The 17139-nt window shown below is 34.9% G+C and overlaps 3 protein-coding genes across 3 annotated transcripts; 2 read left to right on the forward strand and 1 right to left on the reverse strand.

The window, feature by feature from the left end:
* The first annotated feature begins 1379 nt into the window (after positions 1-1379).
* LOC147547859 (amino acid transporter AVT1I-like) lies at positions 1380-5216 on the forward strand. Its single transcript, XM_086669455.1, has 3 exons — positions 1380-2077; positions 3561-4168; positions 4569-5216. The coding sequence occupies exons 1-3, from the start codon at positions 1843-1845 to the stop codon at positions 5097-5099; spliced, it is 1374 nt and encodes a 457-aa protein (XP_086525581.1). The 5' UTR covers positions 1380-1842; the 3' UTR covers positions 5100-5216.
* Positions 5216-7927, forward strand: LOC147547860 (pentatricopeptide repeat-containing protein At2g02980, chloroplastic-like). Its single transcript, XM_086669453.1, has one exon. The coding sequence runs from the start codon at positions 5743-5745 to the stop codon at positions 7540-7542; it is 1800 nt and encodes a 599-aa protein (XP_086525579.1). The 5' UTR covers positions 5216-5742; the 3' UTR covers positions 7543-7927.
* Positions 7928-8034: 107 nt separating this feature from the next.
* On the reverse strand, positions 8035-16683 carry LOC147547861 ((R)-mandelonitrile lyase-like). The gene is made up of 4 exons (XM_086669454.1): positions 16290-16683; positions 15325-15972; positions 13871-14789; positions 8035-8092 (listed from the first exon to the last, which is right to left on the reverse strand). The coding sequence occupies exons 1-3, from the start codon at positions 16381-16383 to the stop codon at positions 13900-13902; spliced, it is 1632 nt and encodes a 543-aa protein (XP_086525580.1). The 5' UTR covers positions 16384-16683; the 3' UTR covers positions 8035-8092; positions 13871-13899.
* Between the last annotated feature and the right edge of the window lie 456 nt (positions 16684-17139).

Below are 17139 nucleotides of genomic sequence, written 5' to 3' on the forward strand. Positions count from 1 at the left end.
AAGTAATATTTGTTTGGTTAAGAAATTAACATTTGTATTTTGTTTGGTTAAAAACTCAATATTTGTGTATGTTTAGTTTAAAATCCATATTTTTTTGCAAGTTGTTGCAACCCTCTTGCAAGTTGTGTGCATACCTCTTGTAAATTACGATAATACCTAGAAAGTTGAATACTACATTAAATTGAGTGTTCATTTTTACCAAAATAAAAAATTTATAGGAAGTTTTGACAAAATTTCTCATTTATTATTACTATTGATATTCCCATATAAATGAACTAATTTCAAATTTCATTATATATTTGTAGAAACACCTGTATAGAAAAAGGTCATACTATTGAAAAATAGTAAAATGCCAATTTATCACACTAAGCCAACAACTGGTAGCCCAGTTGGTAAGTGCATATATTTCGCAATGCGGAGGTTCCAGGTTCGATCTCATGGAAGTGCAAATTCAGGAATATTGAACTTGAGTATAAATAAAATAGTTTATGTGGCCTTTAGGCCATTTAAATCGTTGGGCTTTAAGACATTTAATTTCGCCAGACTTTAGACTAGTAGTAATTCGATAGTTATGGTGCTTATCACATCGTATCGATATATCAGTATGCCTTTGTGACTATCGTAGTCAATATTATTAAAAAACATACCACTCTAGGAATCATTGATCTATTACCATATGTTATATTTATATACATGTATAGCTACATTATATAATTGGATAAAATGTTAAGTCATATAAATTTTCTACCCTCTCAACAAAAAAAAAAATTCTACTTTTAACATGTTAAAATTTATCTATTTATCATTGTGATAGAATTCATAATTTAGAAGAGAAAAAAACATTATTTCTTCACATATGCCCTTGGAACACATATTAGCAGGGGCGTGGCCACATAGGGGCACGTGCCCCCACATCCCCTGTGGAATTTCTCTTTATGATACGCAGCAAACCAATGGATATATTGTTGATGGACCCTCCTAGAATCAAATCTTGTCTCTAGCCAAGTTGGTAGAAGAGAAGAACTTACTAGCTGTGCAACACTAGGTCATGGGTTCTAAACCTTAAAAGCTACAACTTTTTTCTTTTGTAACTAAGGTTAACTTAAATTGATAAGATCATGGGTTCCAAACCTGAAGCCTCAACTTTTTTTCTTTTGTAATTCTGGAGTTAAAATGATACAATAAGGTGTTTTAGTTCTTACTCTATTATTGTGGATATAAAAAAAGTCAGATAACATTTACTACTCGTTTATAAATAATTATTTTACTTAATTATGTTAAGACGTACAACAAAAATATTTTGCGTTAATACCTATTTCAATGTTTCTTCCGTACCAATTCTTTTGTTTAAATATCTTTGTGTCGGTCGTCTTTCTTTCAAATTTAATTTGCACTTCAGCTACTTTGATTAGTTATAAATAAAAGTGTTTTTTTTTTTGCTCTAGGTATTTCATATTTATAAATCACAGATCCAACATTATATTCAAGTATGAATTTGTGCCCCCACTGGTATAAATTTCTGGCTTCGCCACTGCATATTAGTATATATAGTGTGTGTGGGTGGAGGGGTTGAGAGCAGACAAAGAAGACTGCAAAAAGAATAATAGCTAGGAAGAGAAGGTGGTTTAGACAAGTAGAGAGAAGATTGGATCATCAAGTGGAGATGTAAAACCCAAAGAAATGACAAAAAATCAAAACTGTATTGCAGTAATATGATGATAACTACAAATCATTTCTAGCCCTGTCTCTTTCTTTATACAAATATATATACTTTACTAGAATTTTTATCATCACAAACCTCATCTTCTTCTTCTTCTTCTTCTTCTTCTTCTTCTTGGCAAAATGGGAGTAATCCAGCCGAATAATACTATCTCATCATCATCTTCTTCATCATCATTAGCAATTCCATTATTGTTAGGTCAATCACAAGAAGAAGATTATAATAAGCAGAAAGAACATGAAGAAATTTCAGTAATGGGGAACTGCTGCTATAAAAACAACAACCCAAACAACAAGGAAATAGCAGGAACTTCTACCTTCTTCAAAACCTGTTTCAATGGTATCAATGCTTTATCAGGTTCTCCCCTTTCCTTTCCTTTCCTTTATTTCTTTTACCTTCTAATCTTCTCTTTTAATTGATTTTTTTTTTAGTTTTTCTAAAAAAAATCCTCAACATTCATTCATGTCATTTTAGATTAAAAATGATTCAGAAAAGAAAAAAAAAAATTTTAATCTGACGTGAACGGCTGAATTTAACCATTGTTTCTCTCTTTGTCTGGTTGAGGGAAATTCGACCCAAAATCATATTTTGGTTTCGACCTACTCTTTGTCAGGCAAATTATAACAGTTGATTTGGAGATATATTGTTTTAGATTATTCCAAAATTATGACGAGAAAATCAAAGAAAAAATAAACCTATATGATGAATATTCCTAGTTTTTTGTAATTATCTGACTATCTGAATAAGGTCCAAGAGAGCTTCAGAGCCGGACCATATTCACATGTTGACCCATTCTACTCATTTATCAGTAAAGATGCCTGACTTGTTTACTTGGGGATAGGTAACCCTAATAAAGTTGGGTCAATACACTCAGGGGCCAGGGCTGCCAATTAATGAGGGTTTAGGGTCTCTAAACATAAGATACTTAATTACTATCCCTCTTTTTAAGCTCACCTGGAGTGAAGATATATAGATTCTTTTTAGACTTGCATTAACAGAGGTCATCCCATTCGAGAGGCAAAATTTCAACAGAAAAAGAATCCTAGGCTCAAAAGAGAGAGATGATAATAATGTTAGAAAGGCAAATTCGGAAGAAAGAATGTGGCTTAATGAGTTCGCTTGTAGTAGTAGATTGTTTAGGATATCAAATATTCTAGTGATAAGCCTTCAGAGGACGAAATGCATTCTAGTAATAAAATAGAAGGCCATTCAAGAATTTGTCGATAGACTTGAGGAAAAAGAATTTGGTTAGGGACACCCAAATTTGGATAGTTTTATCGGGAGATGCTAGAGTGCCTAGTAAAATGCTCAAAAGGGTGACATAATGACGTGGAATTTACTAAAAGACAAGGTTTTTTCAAAGTTTGACTAAGGTGAGGACCGCTTTTGTTTCTAAATGAGGAAATTTGGGCATTTTACTGGTCACCCTTACTGGGCACTCTATCATTTCCCAGTTTTAAAAGCGCTCCCGCAAAGTGTTGTCATGGCGAAAATGTAGGCCAACCCTTTCTCAAATCAACAATGCTACTTGACCTGACAATGCATGACCTGAAATGGTCGAAAAAGACAAATTTCAAATGACATCAACAAATTTGCCTTCTTGGACTATCCCGGTCATTTATTTTCGAGCCAAATAGCATTTTTCCTTCTCAGATTTGAGACAGAGGACAATGACAATCTAAAACAAGATTTGGTCTCTGCTTTGCTTTTCTGTTTTGAAGCGACACACATGTTACTACACACCTAAATTGGGCTTCACCATATTTTTTTTTCCATTAGGAGTACGCAAAAAGAATTTAGGCTAGAAACTCATTAATCAAACTCTACTTTGGTTTCACAGGAATTGGAATTCTCTCAGTACCATATGCACTAGCCTCGGGAGGGTGGTTAAGTTTGCTACTTCTTTTCGTTGTTGCATCTGCAACTTTCTACACTGGTTTATTAATGCGACGATGTATGGACGTAAATTCATTGATAAGAACATACCCGGACATAGGCGAATATGCATTCGGCCCAAAAGGAAGAATGATAGTATCCATTTTCATGTACTTAGAACTCTATGTAGTCGCCACTGGTTTTTTGATACTAGAAGGAGATAACTTGAGCAATCTTTTCCCAAATACCGACTTCGAATTTGGCATTGTTAGGATTCATGGTCAACAAGGGTTCATTACAATAGTAGCTCTCGTAATTCTACTTACAATGTTCTTAACTGATTTAAGCAAAGTTTCGTACATATCGGCGAGTGGAGTATTAGCTTCTGTTATTATTATTTGTTCTGTGTTTTGGGTTGGAACTGTGAACGGAACAGGATTTCATGAGAAAGGAAGGCTTTTGAACTTGAATGGAATCCCAACTTGTGTTAGTTTATATGCTTTTTGTTATTGTGCTCATCCAGTGTTTCCTACTCTTTATACTTCAATGAAGGATAAGAGCCAATTCTCAAAGGTATAATCAAGAAACTTTTTCATTTTAAGTCTAGAATCATCGCCATGGATCCATTATCTCAAGCTAGTCCCCTTAAACAACAAGATTAGATACCTCAGTTTGAGATGGTGAGCAATGCCTACAACTTCACGTCTCAAAACATAGACCGGATGTTTCTCTGTTCACCATGTCTTGAAAAATAATAGGTTGGGTCAGAACCATAATCTTGGTGAACAGTCCGTGTTAGAAGCGTGCAATTATAGGTGTTGTTCACGCATTTAGTTATGAATCCCTAATCTTGGATTCAAGGCGACTAGCTTGAGATTCTGGATTCAGGGCGTTACAAAAACTCAACATTATTTGTTTAAATGTCACTGAAACGGCGAGAGAACAATTACTAACTTTTCTTTTTCGGGTGCAGGTATTACTAGTCTGCTTTGTTATATGTACTATTAGCTACTCAGCTATGGCAGTTTTGGGGTACTTAATGTATGGAGAAAATGTGAAATCTCAAGTGACATTGAACTTGCCAACACAAGAAGTGAGTTCAAAGATTGCAATTTACACAACTCTGGTTACTCCCATTGCAAAATATGCATTAATGGTGACACCAATTGTGACTGCACTTGAAAATTCTACTAAATCTTGTTACCGAAATAGTAGGGTTTTAAGTATTTTGATTAGGACAATGCTTCTGATTAGCTCGGTTATCGTCGCTTTAGCTATTCCATTTTTCGGGTATTTGATGTCTCTTGTTGGAGCATTTTTAAGTGCCACAGCTTCGATTATATTGCCTTCGTTATGTTACGTAAAGATTACAGGAGCTTATCGAAGATGGGGATGCGAGTTAGTGATTATAATTGGTATTGTGTTAATGGGAATTTCAGTTGCAATTATAGGCACTTTAAGATCTTTGGAACAAATTGTAGGTGAGTTTCATGGAAAAGTTTGAACTTACCTTTGATTACTTTTTAATATTTAGTTCACTTTTGAGCAACTCTATTGAGAAAGATTTGAAGTTAAAGTGTCATTTTAATGTTATCCTTGTTGCCCAATGGCCCCATTCAAATTTTGTTTTTCATGTGTTTGATTACAACAAAGAAGAGTTAAAATTTCACTAGTGGGAAATGAGGACATGATTTTCTCCATTACAACCAAATACAGTCTTAGAGGCTATATCTAGGACAAAACATTCTCTACCCATACTTATCTCATAAATGATGTGTCCCTCTCTGGCTCTTAAGAATGAATATAATTTTTTCTATGTTTTCTTACTAAGTTCGGTACATAAATCTAAATTAACTCAGATCAGATTTCAAAATATTTATTTTCTGCCCGACTAGTCTGAATAGCTAGTTGGGTTGGTTTAAGATCCATTTGAGTTAGTCTGAGTATTCCGAACAAATTAACTACCTTCTTAAATTACCTGGGGACTGGGTGCCCTAAAATCTACTCAAATGCCAATGAGGACAAAACAATTGGCTAGTGGCTAGGGCTGACAATTTTTTCCCTAATGGAGGGAAAATATCTTCTTATCTTACCCTTCAAACAAACACGCACAAACCAGAACCTCTCAGAGCTTGAAACAACCAATAATGGCAACCTCAACTCCTTCAATTATTCCTCTCTCTTCTTCAAAATCGAAATCAAACAGCCAAAAAGAAACAAACCCATCTCCCCTTTCTCTCTTACGCAAATGTAAATCCCTCAGAGAATTCAAACAAATTCAAGCCATTACTATAAAATCCAACCTTCAAAATGACATCTCTGTCATGACCAAGCTCATCAACTTCTGTACACTTAATCCTTCTTCTAGAATGGATCATGCACAGAACTTGTTCGACCAAATTTCTGAACCAGATATTGTTCTTTTCAATACAATGGTTCGTGGGTATGCTCTAACAAATACTCCTATCCGAGCCATGACCCTTTTCTCTCGAATTCTCAAGTTGGGCCTTTACCCTGATGATTACACTTTCCCATCTCTTCTCAAAGCTTGTGCTAATTCTAAAGCTCTGAAAGAAGGTAAACAAGTTCATAATCTTGTTATCAAACTTGGGTTGCATCACAATATCTATGTTCAACCAACTCTTATAAATATGTACACTGAATGTGGTGATATTTCTGCTTCTCGAAAAGTTTTCGATAAAATTGTTAGCCCTTGTATTGTTACTTGTAATGCTATGCTTACTGGTTATAGTAAGGGTAGTCAGCCGAATGAGGCTTTGGCATTGTTTAGAGAATTGCAAGCTAGTAATCTTAGTCCTACTGATGTTACAATGCTTAGTGTTTTATCATCTTGTGCTTTGTTGGGTGCATTAGAATTAGGGAAATGGATTCATGAATACATTAAGAAAAATGGGTTTGATGAATATGTGAAAGTTAATACAGCTTTAATAGACATGTATGCTAAATGTGGAAGCTTGGAAGACGCAGTTTCTGTTTTCGAGAGTATGAGATTTAAGGACACGCAGGCTTGGTCGGCAATGATCATTGCTTATGCAATTCATGGACATGGTTATAAGGCTATATCTATGTTTGAGGATATGAAAAGGGCAAGAGTTAGACCGGATGAAATTACATTTCTTGGTGTTTTATATGCTTGTAGTCATACGGGAATGGTGGTTAAAGGTTGTCAATATTTTGAGAGTATGAGTCAGCGATATGGAATTGTTCCTGGGATAAAGCATTATGGGTGTGTGGTTGATTTGCTAGGTCGAGCTGGGCGTATAAATGAAGCTTATAAGTTCATCGAAGAATTGCCATTAAAGCCCACACCTATTCTTTGGCGAACCTTGCTTTCTGGTTGTAGTAGCCATAATAATGTGGAAATGGGAAAGAAAGTCTTCGAGAGAATCATTGAGTTGGATAATTCACATGGTGGAGATTACGTGATTTTATCAAATATGTTGGCAAGAGCAGGGGAATGGGAAGATGTAAATTCTATAAGAAAATTGATGAAAGAAAGAGGGGTAGTTAAGGTACCCGGATGTAGCTCGGTTGAGGTAGACAATGTGGTGCATGAATTTTTTTCTGGGGACGGAACCCATTCTGAATCTCGAGCATTGCACAGAGTGCTTGATGAGTTAGTTCAGAAATTAAAATCAATTGGGTATGTCCCAGATACCTCTTTAGTTTTTCATGCAGATATGGGAGAGGACGAGAGAGAAACTACACTTAGATATCATAGTGAGAAGTTGGCTATTGCATTTGGACTTATAAATACTCGTCCTGGTACAACAATCCGGGTTGTGAAGAACCTCCGAGTTTGCGGCGATTGTCACTCTGCAGCGAAATTTATTTCTACAATATCTAACAGACAAATTATTCTTAGAGACATTCAACGTTTTCATCATTTCAAGGATGGAGTATGCTCCTGCGGGGATTACTGGTAAAAAGTATAGAATTTTTTATTAATGTATATGTATATGAGTTAGATCTTATGGACAAGTTCTCCAGTTTAAATGTCAAAAAGTTGGTCAATCGTTTCAAGTTCTTGCGTTTCAGTAATGATCTGGGCGAAGTTTCTAAGATCTGAAAAGGCTATTGATTCTGTTAAAAAGACGTGTACATGACTTGAAAAACAGTTCAAACTTCAAAGCACTCCATGTATAATGGAGGTAAGAGAAATACTAGCTCCATTGATTTCGATATAGTAGCAAGTTGAAATAAGATTTGTTCAGAATGCTTTCCTTCAAATGTAGGTATGTTCCTGTTATTTTAACGTCCTTATCTCTCTGTATATTACATTCTTATACGAGGAATGATACAACTTTGACATAGTTTCTTGGCGGATTAAAAACTAGTGCATTAACATATATATATATATATATATATATATATATATATATATATATATATATATATATATAATACATCACTTCAACATAGAAGCTAAATATCTCGGTTGCTACTATTTCTAAAATATTAATAATATCAGAGACACTGATACGTAGTGTTGGCAAGTTGAACCATTGCCTTGGTTCAACCATTGCCTTGGTTGAATTAAAATTAAAAGAGACACATCCCTAGGATCATGTCTTTCCATATAGATGTCTCTCCATATAGTCACAATCATCTCTATATATACATAATCAGATTTCATTTTACATATAGAAAAATCAATTAGTTTTTGAGTTTAGAGTTTGCATTAGAAGTCAAAGAAGTTAAGAGAGTTCTCTACGTATTTGGTTCGAAGTTTCTTGAAGAACGAAGTGCTGCGCTTCAAGAAGGTAAGACTGTTTTATCCTGGGAGACGATTCGTATATACAACCCGGCTTAGCACCATTGCGGGACGAATAACGTCTTAAGGAGAGAGTATCCAATACTCGACTCGGTCATAAAACTTATACTTTATATTGTTATTAATTTCGTAACATAACTTGTCGAACGGAATCATTATCGAATTGTGTATTCGAGAAGGACAATTAAACTAATTAGTCCAACAATCTTAAGACGTTATTCGGTGTGTCAGATTTCGCTCGTCAAGTAGTTTATTTAATCCAAGTTCTTGTTTTCTTTTAGTTAGTGTTCAATAACAGAGTCAGACCTTATTAATTATCTCTCTTTGTGGTACTCGGTTAAAACGAGAGCAAACCTTTATAAACGCTCTGTCCACTTTTGCCTTTGCATTGGAATTAATTGTGCACCTTCTTTGCATGAGAATTAATGTGTCTGGGTTAGTTTATTTATTTATCAGTCAGTAGAAATTTGTTGGCCATTGGAAGATTTGGGATATTTTAGAGAATAGAGTGGCCAGTTTTAATATAGATATCTCTGAGTTGTGACGGTCTGGTTAATTCGGTTCTCTTATGACAATTTTTATCAAGTGAGATTTGCCTGGTCATGATCAAATTGTTCCTTAGGTAAATAAGGTTTAATTTTGTTATTCTATTTGTCTTTGTTGGAACTAATATATATGTTTGATTCTCATAAGACTGGGATAACACAAAGCATGATTAACTGACCTTCTGGAAACTTGAATAAGGTTTTAAATCTTCTTAATCTTGTGGCTATAATCTATTCTGGATTGTTAGATTAAGTTATATTCCTATATTAAATTATATAGGATAGATTGAATGGAAACAATATCTTGCTTATGTTAAACTCATAATCTATCCTGGAACATAAAACATCTTGTTGTTTTTCGAATCATTTAAGTATTGTTCTTGGTATACGTATTACATTAATTTGGTTTCTGCTAATGTTTGTGACTGCCTTCGAGTTTTCTATTAATTATCATCAAAACGGTATACAATCAAGAAAGGTATACAGTTTATTACCATATGCTTATTAGTCTTTGAATTGTGTATTCAAGAAGACAAATGGCAAGCAATATTGGAAACAACATTTCTGTCCCTCCAACTCACGGAGAAAAACTTGAGAAGTTTCGTGGAGGAAAAGAAAAATATCAAGGGAACTCTAAGAAGTTCAAAGGGACTTGTTATACGTGTAACAAGAAAGGGCATCATGTTAAAAATTGTCGCTCCAAAACTTGGAAGAAAGTTTTCAAGAAGAAAAAGACAAAAGACAAAGTGAGTGATAACTTGTCTGATGATATTAAGGTGATCGATTTATGTGCCGTTATTTCTGAAGCAAACTTGGTAAATAATCCAAGAGAATGGTGGGTAGACACTGGTGCTACTCGTCATATTTGTTCAGATAAAGGAGTATTCTCATCTTATAAAAAGGTGGAAAATGCTGAACCTTTACTAATGGGAAATTCAGCAACTTCAAAGATTGAAGGGAACGGGACAGTCATTCTGAAATTCACATCTGGCAAGGAAGTAACTCTGAAAAATGTGCTTCATGTACCCGACATCCGACAGAACTTAGTTTCTGGTTCTTTATTAAGTAAGAATGGCTTTAAGCTTGTATTTGAATCTGATAATTTTATTCTTACTAAGAATGGGATGTACGTGGGAAAGGGATATTTAAGTGAAGGTCTATTCAAGATGAATGTAATGACTGTTATTCCTAAGATCAATAAAATTAATAATTCTGCTTATATTATTGATTCTTGTATTAAGTGGCATGAGAGGTTAGGACATGTTAATAATGATTCTTTAAGAAGATTAATTAACATGGACCTTATACCTAAATTTGATTTAAATACCAATCATAAATGTGAAGTTTGTGTCGAATCAAAAATGACTAAGTCGTCTTTCCATTCAGTTGAAAGAGACACAGAACCGTTAGAACTAATACATAGTGATATATGTGACTTAAAAACGGTTCAGACAAGAGGTGGGAAAAAATACTTCATCACATTTATAGATGATAGTACCAGATATTGTCATGTTTACTTATTAAGAAGTAAAGATGAAGCCGTAGAAAAATTTAAAATATATAAAAGTGAAGTTGAGAATCAACTCGATAAAAAGATTAAAACTTTACGAAGTGATAGAGGTGGTGAATATGAATCGCCATTTGCTGATATTTGTGCTGAAAGTGGTATTATCCATCAAACAACGGCTCCTTATTCGCCTCAGCAAAATGGAGTCGCTGAAAGAAAAAATCGAACTTTAAAAGAAATGATGAACGCATTACTTATAAGTTCAGGATTACCCCAAAATTTGTGGGGGGAAGCTTTGCTTTCAGCAAACTATATTTTGAACAAATTGCCTCATAAGAAAAAGGATAAAACTCCTTATGAGTTATGGAAAGGAAAAAAGCCTTCTTATAAATACCTCAAAGTGTGGGGGTGTTTAGCAAAAGTGGCGATTCCTACACCAAAGAAGGTCAAAATTGGACCAAAAACTATCGATTGTATTTTCATAGGATATGCACATAATAGTAGTGCATACAGATTTCTCATACATAAATCTGAAATTCAAGACTTGCATGTTAATACGGTAATCGAGTCAAGAAATGCTACATTTTTTGAGGACATATTTCCATGTAAATTAGACGATGAGAAAAGTTCTCAAAAGAGGAAATTTGAGAATATTAGTAACAATGAAAATACAAATCAAAATGATAAAGAGAATATGGTTCAAGAACCACAAGCAGGAGAAAATAAAGAGGAACTCCGAAGAGGCAAGAGACAAAAAATTGCCAAAACATACGGTCCGGATTTCCTCACATATTTGTTAGAACAAGAACCGCAAACATACAAAGAAGCAATGTCTTCTCCTGAATCTCAATTTTGGAAAGAGGCCGTAAATAACGAAATTGAGTCTATCCTTCAGAACCATACATGGGAGTTAGTAGATCTTCCACCGGGGTGTAAACCATTGGGTTATAAATGGATTTTCAAGAGGAAATTAAAAACGGATGGTTCTATAGACAAGTACAAAGCGAGACTTGTCGCAAAAGGATTTAAACAAAAGGAAGGATTAGACTATTTTGATACATATTCTCCTGTTACGAGAATAACATCAATTCGGGTATTAATTGCTATAGCATCTCTATATAATTTAGAGATACATCAAATGGATGTTAAAACTGCTTTCTTGAATGGTGAATTAGAAGAAGAGATCTATATGGAACAACCGGAAGGGTTTATAGTACCCGGTCAAGAAAAGAAAGTTTGTAAATTAGTGAGGTCACTGTATGGGCTGAAACAAGCACCAAAACAGTGGCATGAGAAATTCGACAAAGCCATGTTGTCAAATGGTTTTAGTATTAACGAGTGTGATAAATGTGTCTACACTAAATCTACTACCAACGGAGTTATAATTCTATGCTTGTATGTAGACGACATGTTAATAATGGGTAGCAATTTAGATATGATCAAATCTACGAAGAAAATGCTATCAAAAGTATTTGATATGAAAGATTTAGGTCAAGCAGACTTAATTCTTGGAATCAAGATATGTCGAACTTCTAATGGAATAGTTTTATCTCAATCACATTATATTGAGAAAATTTTAGAGAAATTCAACAAAAATGATAATCAAGTTGTAAAAACTCCAGTAGACCTTAGTCTACATCTAACTAAGAATACGGGTCATAGTACTAACCAATTAGAATATTCTCGGATAATTGGTAGTTTGATGTATCTAATGAATTGTACACGACCTGATATTGCATACTCAGTAAGTAAATTGAGTAGGTTTACGAGCAATCCAAATACAAGTCATTGGAGTGCTCTGATAAGAGTTCTTAGATATTTAAGATATACTAAGGAGTATGGGTTACATTTTACCAAATACCCTGCAGTTCTTGAAGGGTATACTGATGCAAATTGGATTTCAGATACAAACGATTCTAAATCCACAAGCGGTTATGTTTTTACTATAGGTGGTGCATCAGTTTCTTGGAAGTCCTCAAAACAAACTTGCATAGCAAGATCAACCATGGAGTCAGAGTTTATTGCTTTAGACAAAGCTGGAGAAGAAGCTGAATGGCTTCGTAATTTTCTAGAGGATATTCCAATTTGGCCAAAACCGGTGTCTGCTATTAAAATACATTGCGATAGTAAATCGGCAATTGGCAAGGCACATAATAAAATGTATAACGGAAAATCTCGACACATACGTCGAAGACACAATACCGTTAAACATTTGCTCTCTAGTGGAATTATAACAATTGACTATATAAAATCAAAGGATAACCTAGCGGATCCGTTTACAAAGGGGTTATCGAAAGAGCAAATGTACAAACTATCAAGGGGAATGGGCTTAAAGCCTAAAGTAAATGAGTAGATCGCAATAGAAACCCAACCTAGTTGACTGGAGATCCCAAGATCTAGGTTCAAAAGGGACAACATAAATGTGAAATACTCGCCAGTAACACTGAAAGAGTCATTCTCTTACCCATTCCTAAGTATCAGTGTTGCCTGTCAGGTGATAGGATAAGCGATGCTTTTAATGATGCCTATATTCTTGTGTAAACAAGTGGGGTACGTCAGGGTACTCTTCATAGGACATCACCTATGTGAGTGTAGAACTGATGCCGGTTCTATGAGAATGTCTTAAGGCGGAATTCTCTAAAACACTCATGAATCCAGGAGCTGTCCAGGGCCGAAAAGGACACAACCAAAGAATCAAATATGTACGGAAGAAGTTGTGTGTTGGCTATTGTATCGACTTACTGCGAAAATTGAATAGTTCAAGACATCATGTTCACTAATCAATTAGTAAGTCCGGTAGTCATACACTAAGGAAGGTTCAAAGCCAAAAGCCACCTCTCCTGATGCAACAACTTCCATATGAACTCTCTTAGTTTGTATGCATTGTCAGTTTGCATAGTCTTCGTATAGAATAAATTTTAATTCATGTGGGGGATTGTTGGCAAGTTGAACCATTGCCTTGGTTCAACCATTGTCTTGGTTGAATTAAAATTAAAAGAGACACATCCCTAGGATCATGTCTTTCCATATAGATGTCTCTCCATATAGTCACAATCATCTCTATATATACATAATCAGATTTCATTTTACATATAGAAAAATCAATTAGTTTTTGAGTTTAGAGTTTGCATTAGAAGTCAAAGAAGTTAAGAGAGTTCTCTACGTATTTGGTTCGAAGTTTCTTGAAGAACGAAGTGCTGCGCTTCAAGAAGGTAAGACTGTTTTATCCTGGGAGACGATTCGTATATACAACCCGGCTTAGCACCATTGCGGGACGAATAACGTCTTAAGGAGAGAGTATCCAATACTCGACTCGGTCATAAAACTTATACTTTATATTGTTATTAATTTCGTAACATAACTTGTCGAACGGAATCATTATCGAATTGTGTATTCGAGAAGGACAATTAAACTAATTAGTCCAACACGTAGGCCCAACCGCCTTAGCGCCCGTCAGCTACATCCGATATTGATCATTATATTCTGGCAAACAATTTATTATGTCTTCATCTCTCTCTTTGAGTATCTTCGTTCCTTGATACCTTCCTAGCATCAAGAGAGTTGCCATTGGATTAGTACCTGGACAATCTGGCAAGGTAGACCCATCAACAACTCTCAATCCTTTTACTCCATACACTTTATAATCTTCATCAACAACTGACCTAATTTTGCATCCTCCATGATAATGATAATACGTTCTCACATTCTTCTTGCAGAATTCTTCCATCTCTTCTGAACTAGATTTCTTCATATATTCACTATGCTGAAGCTTTAGGAATGATTTGATTGAATCCGAGAAAGCAACTTTTTCGAGCAAATGACCCATCTTTACACACTGATCCAGATCTCTTTTCTCAACTAAATAGTTGAATCTCACTGAAGGATTTTGCCTTGGATCTGTGTTCTTTAGCTCTAGCTTCCCTTTGGATATTGGATATATAGATTTAGCTCTAAACAATATTTGGTTTTCGTTCTGTTTTACATATCGATTAAGAGACTGAATTATGGTTTGAAAATCTTCTGTTATTCCAACTATTTGAGGTATGTCTGGTTCTAAACTTTCTGGTGAATCCATCATGATAGAAAGGCTAGGGTTATCTTTAACATCTGTACCCACATTTTTCGCATCGACGAGAGTTGAAATGTTGAATTGTTTTAGGTGTTCCTTGGGACCAATTCCACTTAACATAAGGATTTGAGGACTACTCAATGTACCTGCTGACAATATAACATCACCCATCGATTTTGAATGCTTGGGTTTGTTGAGATAAGCTTCATATGTTGTTTCATCACTTCCATCACTCTTGATGAATCTTATGCCATGAGCCCTAGGAGTACCTCCATCACCTGCATGATTTTATATGTTCATTTAATGAGAGATACTTTTCTACTTTCAAGACAAATGGGTATAGAAATAAAAAGGTTTCTTAACATGAGAAACCTAGTAACAAGATAAAGAAGATGAAGATTCAGAGTAAGCTGTTTTTTCTTTGTTGAATTCAAATATGAAGTTACTCTAGATCTATACTAGCTCGAGTCAGATTTCAAAATGTTTGTTTTGGGATTTCTGACCATGCGTCTGACTTAACTAACTTGTCTAACCGACTATTAGGCCCAAGTCAGACTTAAGGGAGTCAGATTCAGATAAGTCAAACTCAGATGACTCAAATCCATGTTTAAGACTCAGATGGGCCAGATTCATATACACACTCTCAAATTTCAGTATGCTTGTTTTTTGCCTGAGTCGTCTAAATGACTGATTTGAATTGATTTTGGGTCAATTTGAGTCTGACGATTTAGATAAAAACGAGTCAGATTAAGACGAGACAAAAAAACAAACACCACCTCAGTACTCTGGTAAAACAAGTAGCATAGTTATTACCATTAGCATGGAAAATGACATTCTTGACAGTAGCATTCAAAAGAACAGTAATTCTCTCTAAATTTCCAGCACTTAACAAATCAGCAGAAGTATGTCTCTTCCCATCATCATTAAATATACTACCACTAATTTTTGTTCCTGAAATATGTTCCAAACTAAACCCATTGAAGCTCAGATTTCCAGTTTCAACAAAACTTTCTTTCGCAACAGATTGCCATAAACTTAACTCCTCTGGTTTAAATATCAATTTAGATTCAACCCATTTATAAGAATCCTTCACTAAACTCTTATCCCACCCGATTTTCTCGACGAAATCATCACTAGCTCTGCTATAAAATCCACTATTGATAGCTGTTGATCCACCTAAAACTCTTCCTCTGTGATTTTCAATTCCTTCTTCTGAAACAAAACTCTGAGCAATTGATGTGAATTCATTAGTTTGCATCATAGCTAGTCCATTGTTGTTACTCTTTGTTATAATTGGATTATTGTATGGTGATCCACCTCTTTCTATTAAGAGAACTGAGAATTTTTCTGACAGGGTAGCGACTAATGGACAACCACTTGCTCCTCCTCCGACAACAATGTAGTCGAAATACTTCCCTGAGATTTCTTCTATTTCTCCTGTCATATAGGGTAGTTTGGGCTCTGCAATTTCAGCATCAAAAGATCAACAAAGTTAGTTTTTGAGTGCTAGGTAGTGTTTTCTTTTTTCAAGCCAGGTCAGAAATCTGACTCTATGTCTGAATTAACTCAGAGTCTGATTTCAAAACTGTTTATTTTTTTTCTGACTCGTCTAAATGGGTGATTTTGGATGTATTTGATTCAGACGATTCAAATTTAGATGAGTCAGATTCAAACAATGAAAAAAAACAAACACCACCCGTAGTTTGATCTTGAGTGGACTGATTTCCGAAAAAATTGGAGACTAGGAAGATGATGAGAATTGAAGTTGTAATACTTACTTTGGGACATGGAAGGAGAAATAGATAAAGTGAAGTCCAGAAGCAAGAAGAAAATTGCTGTAAAGATGCCATTAAAGATAATTTGAAGCTTCATTCTTGTTGTTGATTGTGGTTTGATTTGAATTATGAAGTGGAGAGGTTGAAGCTATGAATCTTGAAAGTTCAGAGTTAAGATTATTTGGGGGGGGGGGGAAGTTATGTGCTTTTAGTGAAGACCACACAGTTTTGATTATAAAGAGAGGGAGTTCCTATCCTCATAGGGATGACAACATACCCCCGTCACCAAAATTTTGATGGAGATTGAGATATTTTGGAATAACTCAAGACTCCTTAGCTCAATAGTTGTGCAACTCTCTGATAAAATTGTCATCCAAAAAAAATGTCAAATAAATTCACTTGTTAGATGGTGTGGATCTGTTCCACTCATTCCTAGCAACCTCTTAAGCAGAAGACTTTACTAATGTTGGATTTTTAGGTGCCTTCCAAAGGCACCTCATATTTTCTGTTATTGGGCCGCCTCTTTCTTAGTTTGAAGGTCGTCAGAAAAAGTGGCTGGTCTGCGAACTTTATCGAAGAAGATCATGAGGTGGCGAGAGAGTGAGATGAAATAAAAGAGAGAGGTGATGAAATGGGGGAGACATGGAGAGATGAGGTGAATTTATTTTTAAGTTTTTTGAGAATTAATTCACTTTTTGCCCCTAAAGGTACTTCTTGAAAGAGTTGATTTCTTTTTTTTTTGGGATTTAAAATAAACTGTCGGATCGGATACTTATGAAGGTCAAAAAGGTGAGTTGTTACAAATTGGGGGCTCAAAGAATTAACCCCAAGAAAAAAACCAAAATAAAACACA

The sequence above is a fragment of the Eschscholzia californica genome, unplaced genomic scaffold (assembly GCF_041429995.1).
Source record: "Eschscholzia californica isolate CP2 unplaced genomic scaffold, dmEscCali1.0.p SCAF_3, whole genome shotgun sequence".
Classification (NCBI taxonomy): Eukaryota; Viridiplantae; Streptophyta; class Magnoliopsida; order Ranunculales; family Papaveraceae; genus Eschscholzia; species Eschscholzia californica.

Excerpts from the sequence above, each read along its gene's own strand:
- LOC147547859 (XM_086669455.1), top strand. The coding sequence starts at position 1,843 with ATGGGAGTAATCCAGCCGAATAATACTATCTCATCATCATCTTCTTCA. Across the intron at positions 2,078-3,560 it reads TGGTATCAATGCTTTATCAG|GAATTGGAATTCTCTCAGTA; the intron begins GTTCTCCCCTTT and ends TTGGTTTCACAG. Across the intron at positions 4,169-4,568 it reads ATAAGAGCCAATTCTCAAAG|GTATTACTAGTCTGCTTTGT; the intron begins GTATAATCAAGA and ends TTTCGGGTGCAG.
- LOC147547860 (XM_086669453.1), top strand. The coding sequence starts at position 5,743 with ATGGCAACCTCAACTCCTTCAATTATTCCTCTCTCTTCTTCAAAATCG.
- LOC147547861 (XM_086669454.1), bottom strand. The coding sequence starts at position 16,383 with ATGAAGCTTCAAATTATCTTTAATGGCATCTTTACAGCAATTTTCTTC. Across the intron at positions 15,973-16,289 it reads TTCTCCTTCCATGTCCCAAA|AGCCCAAACTACCCTATATG; the intron begins GTAAGTATTACA and ends CTGAAATTGCAG. Across the intron at positions 14,790-15,324 it reads TGTCATTTTCCATGCTAATG|GTGATGGAGGTACTCCTAGG; the intron begins GTAATAACTATG and ends AAAATCATGCAG.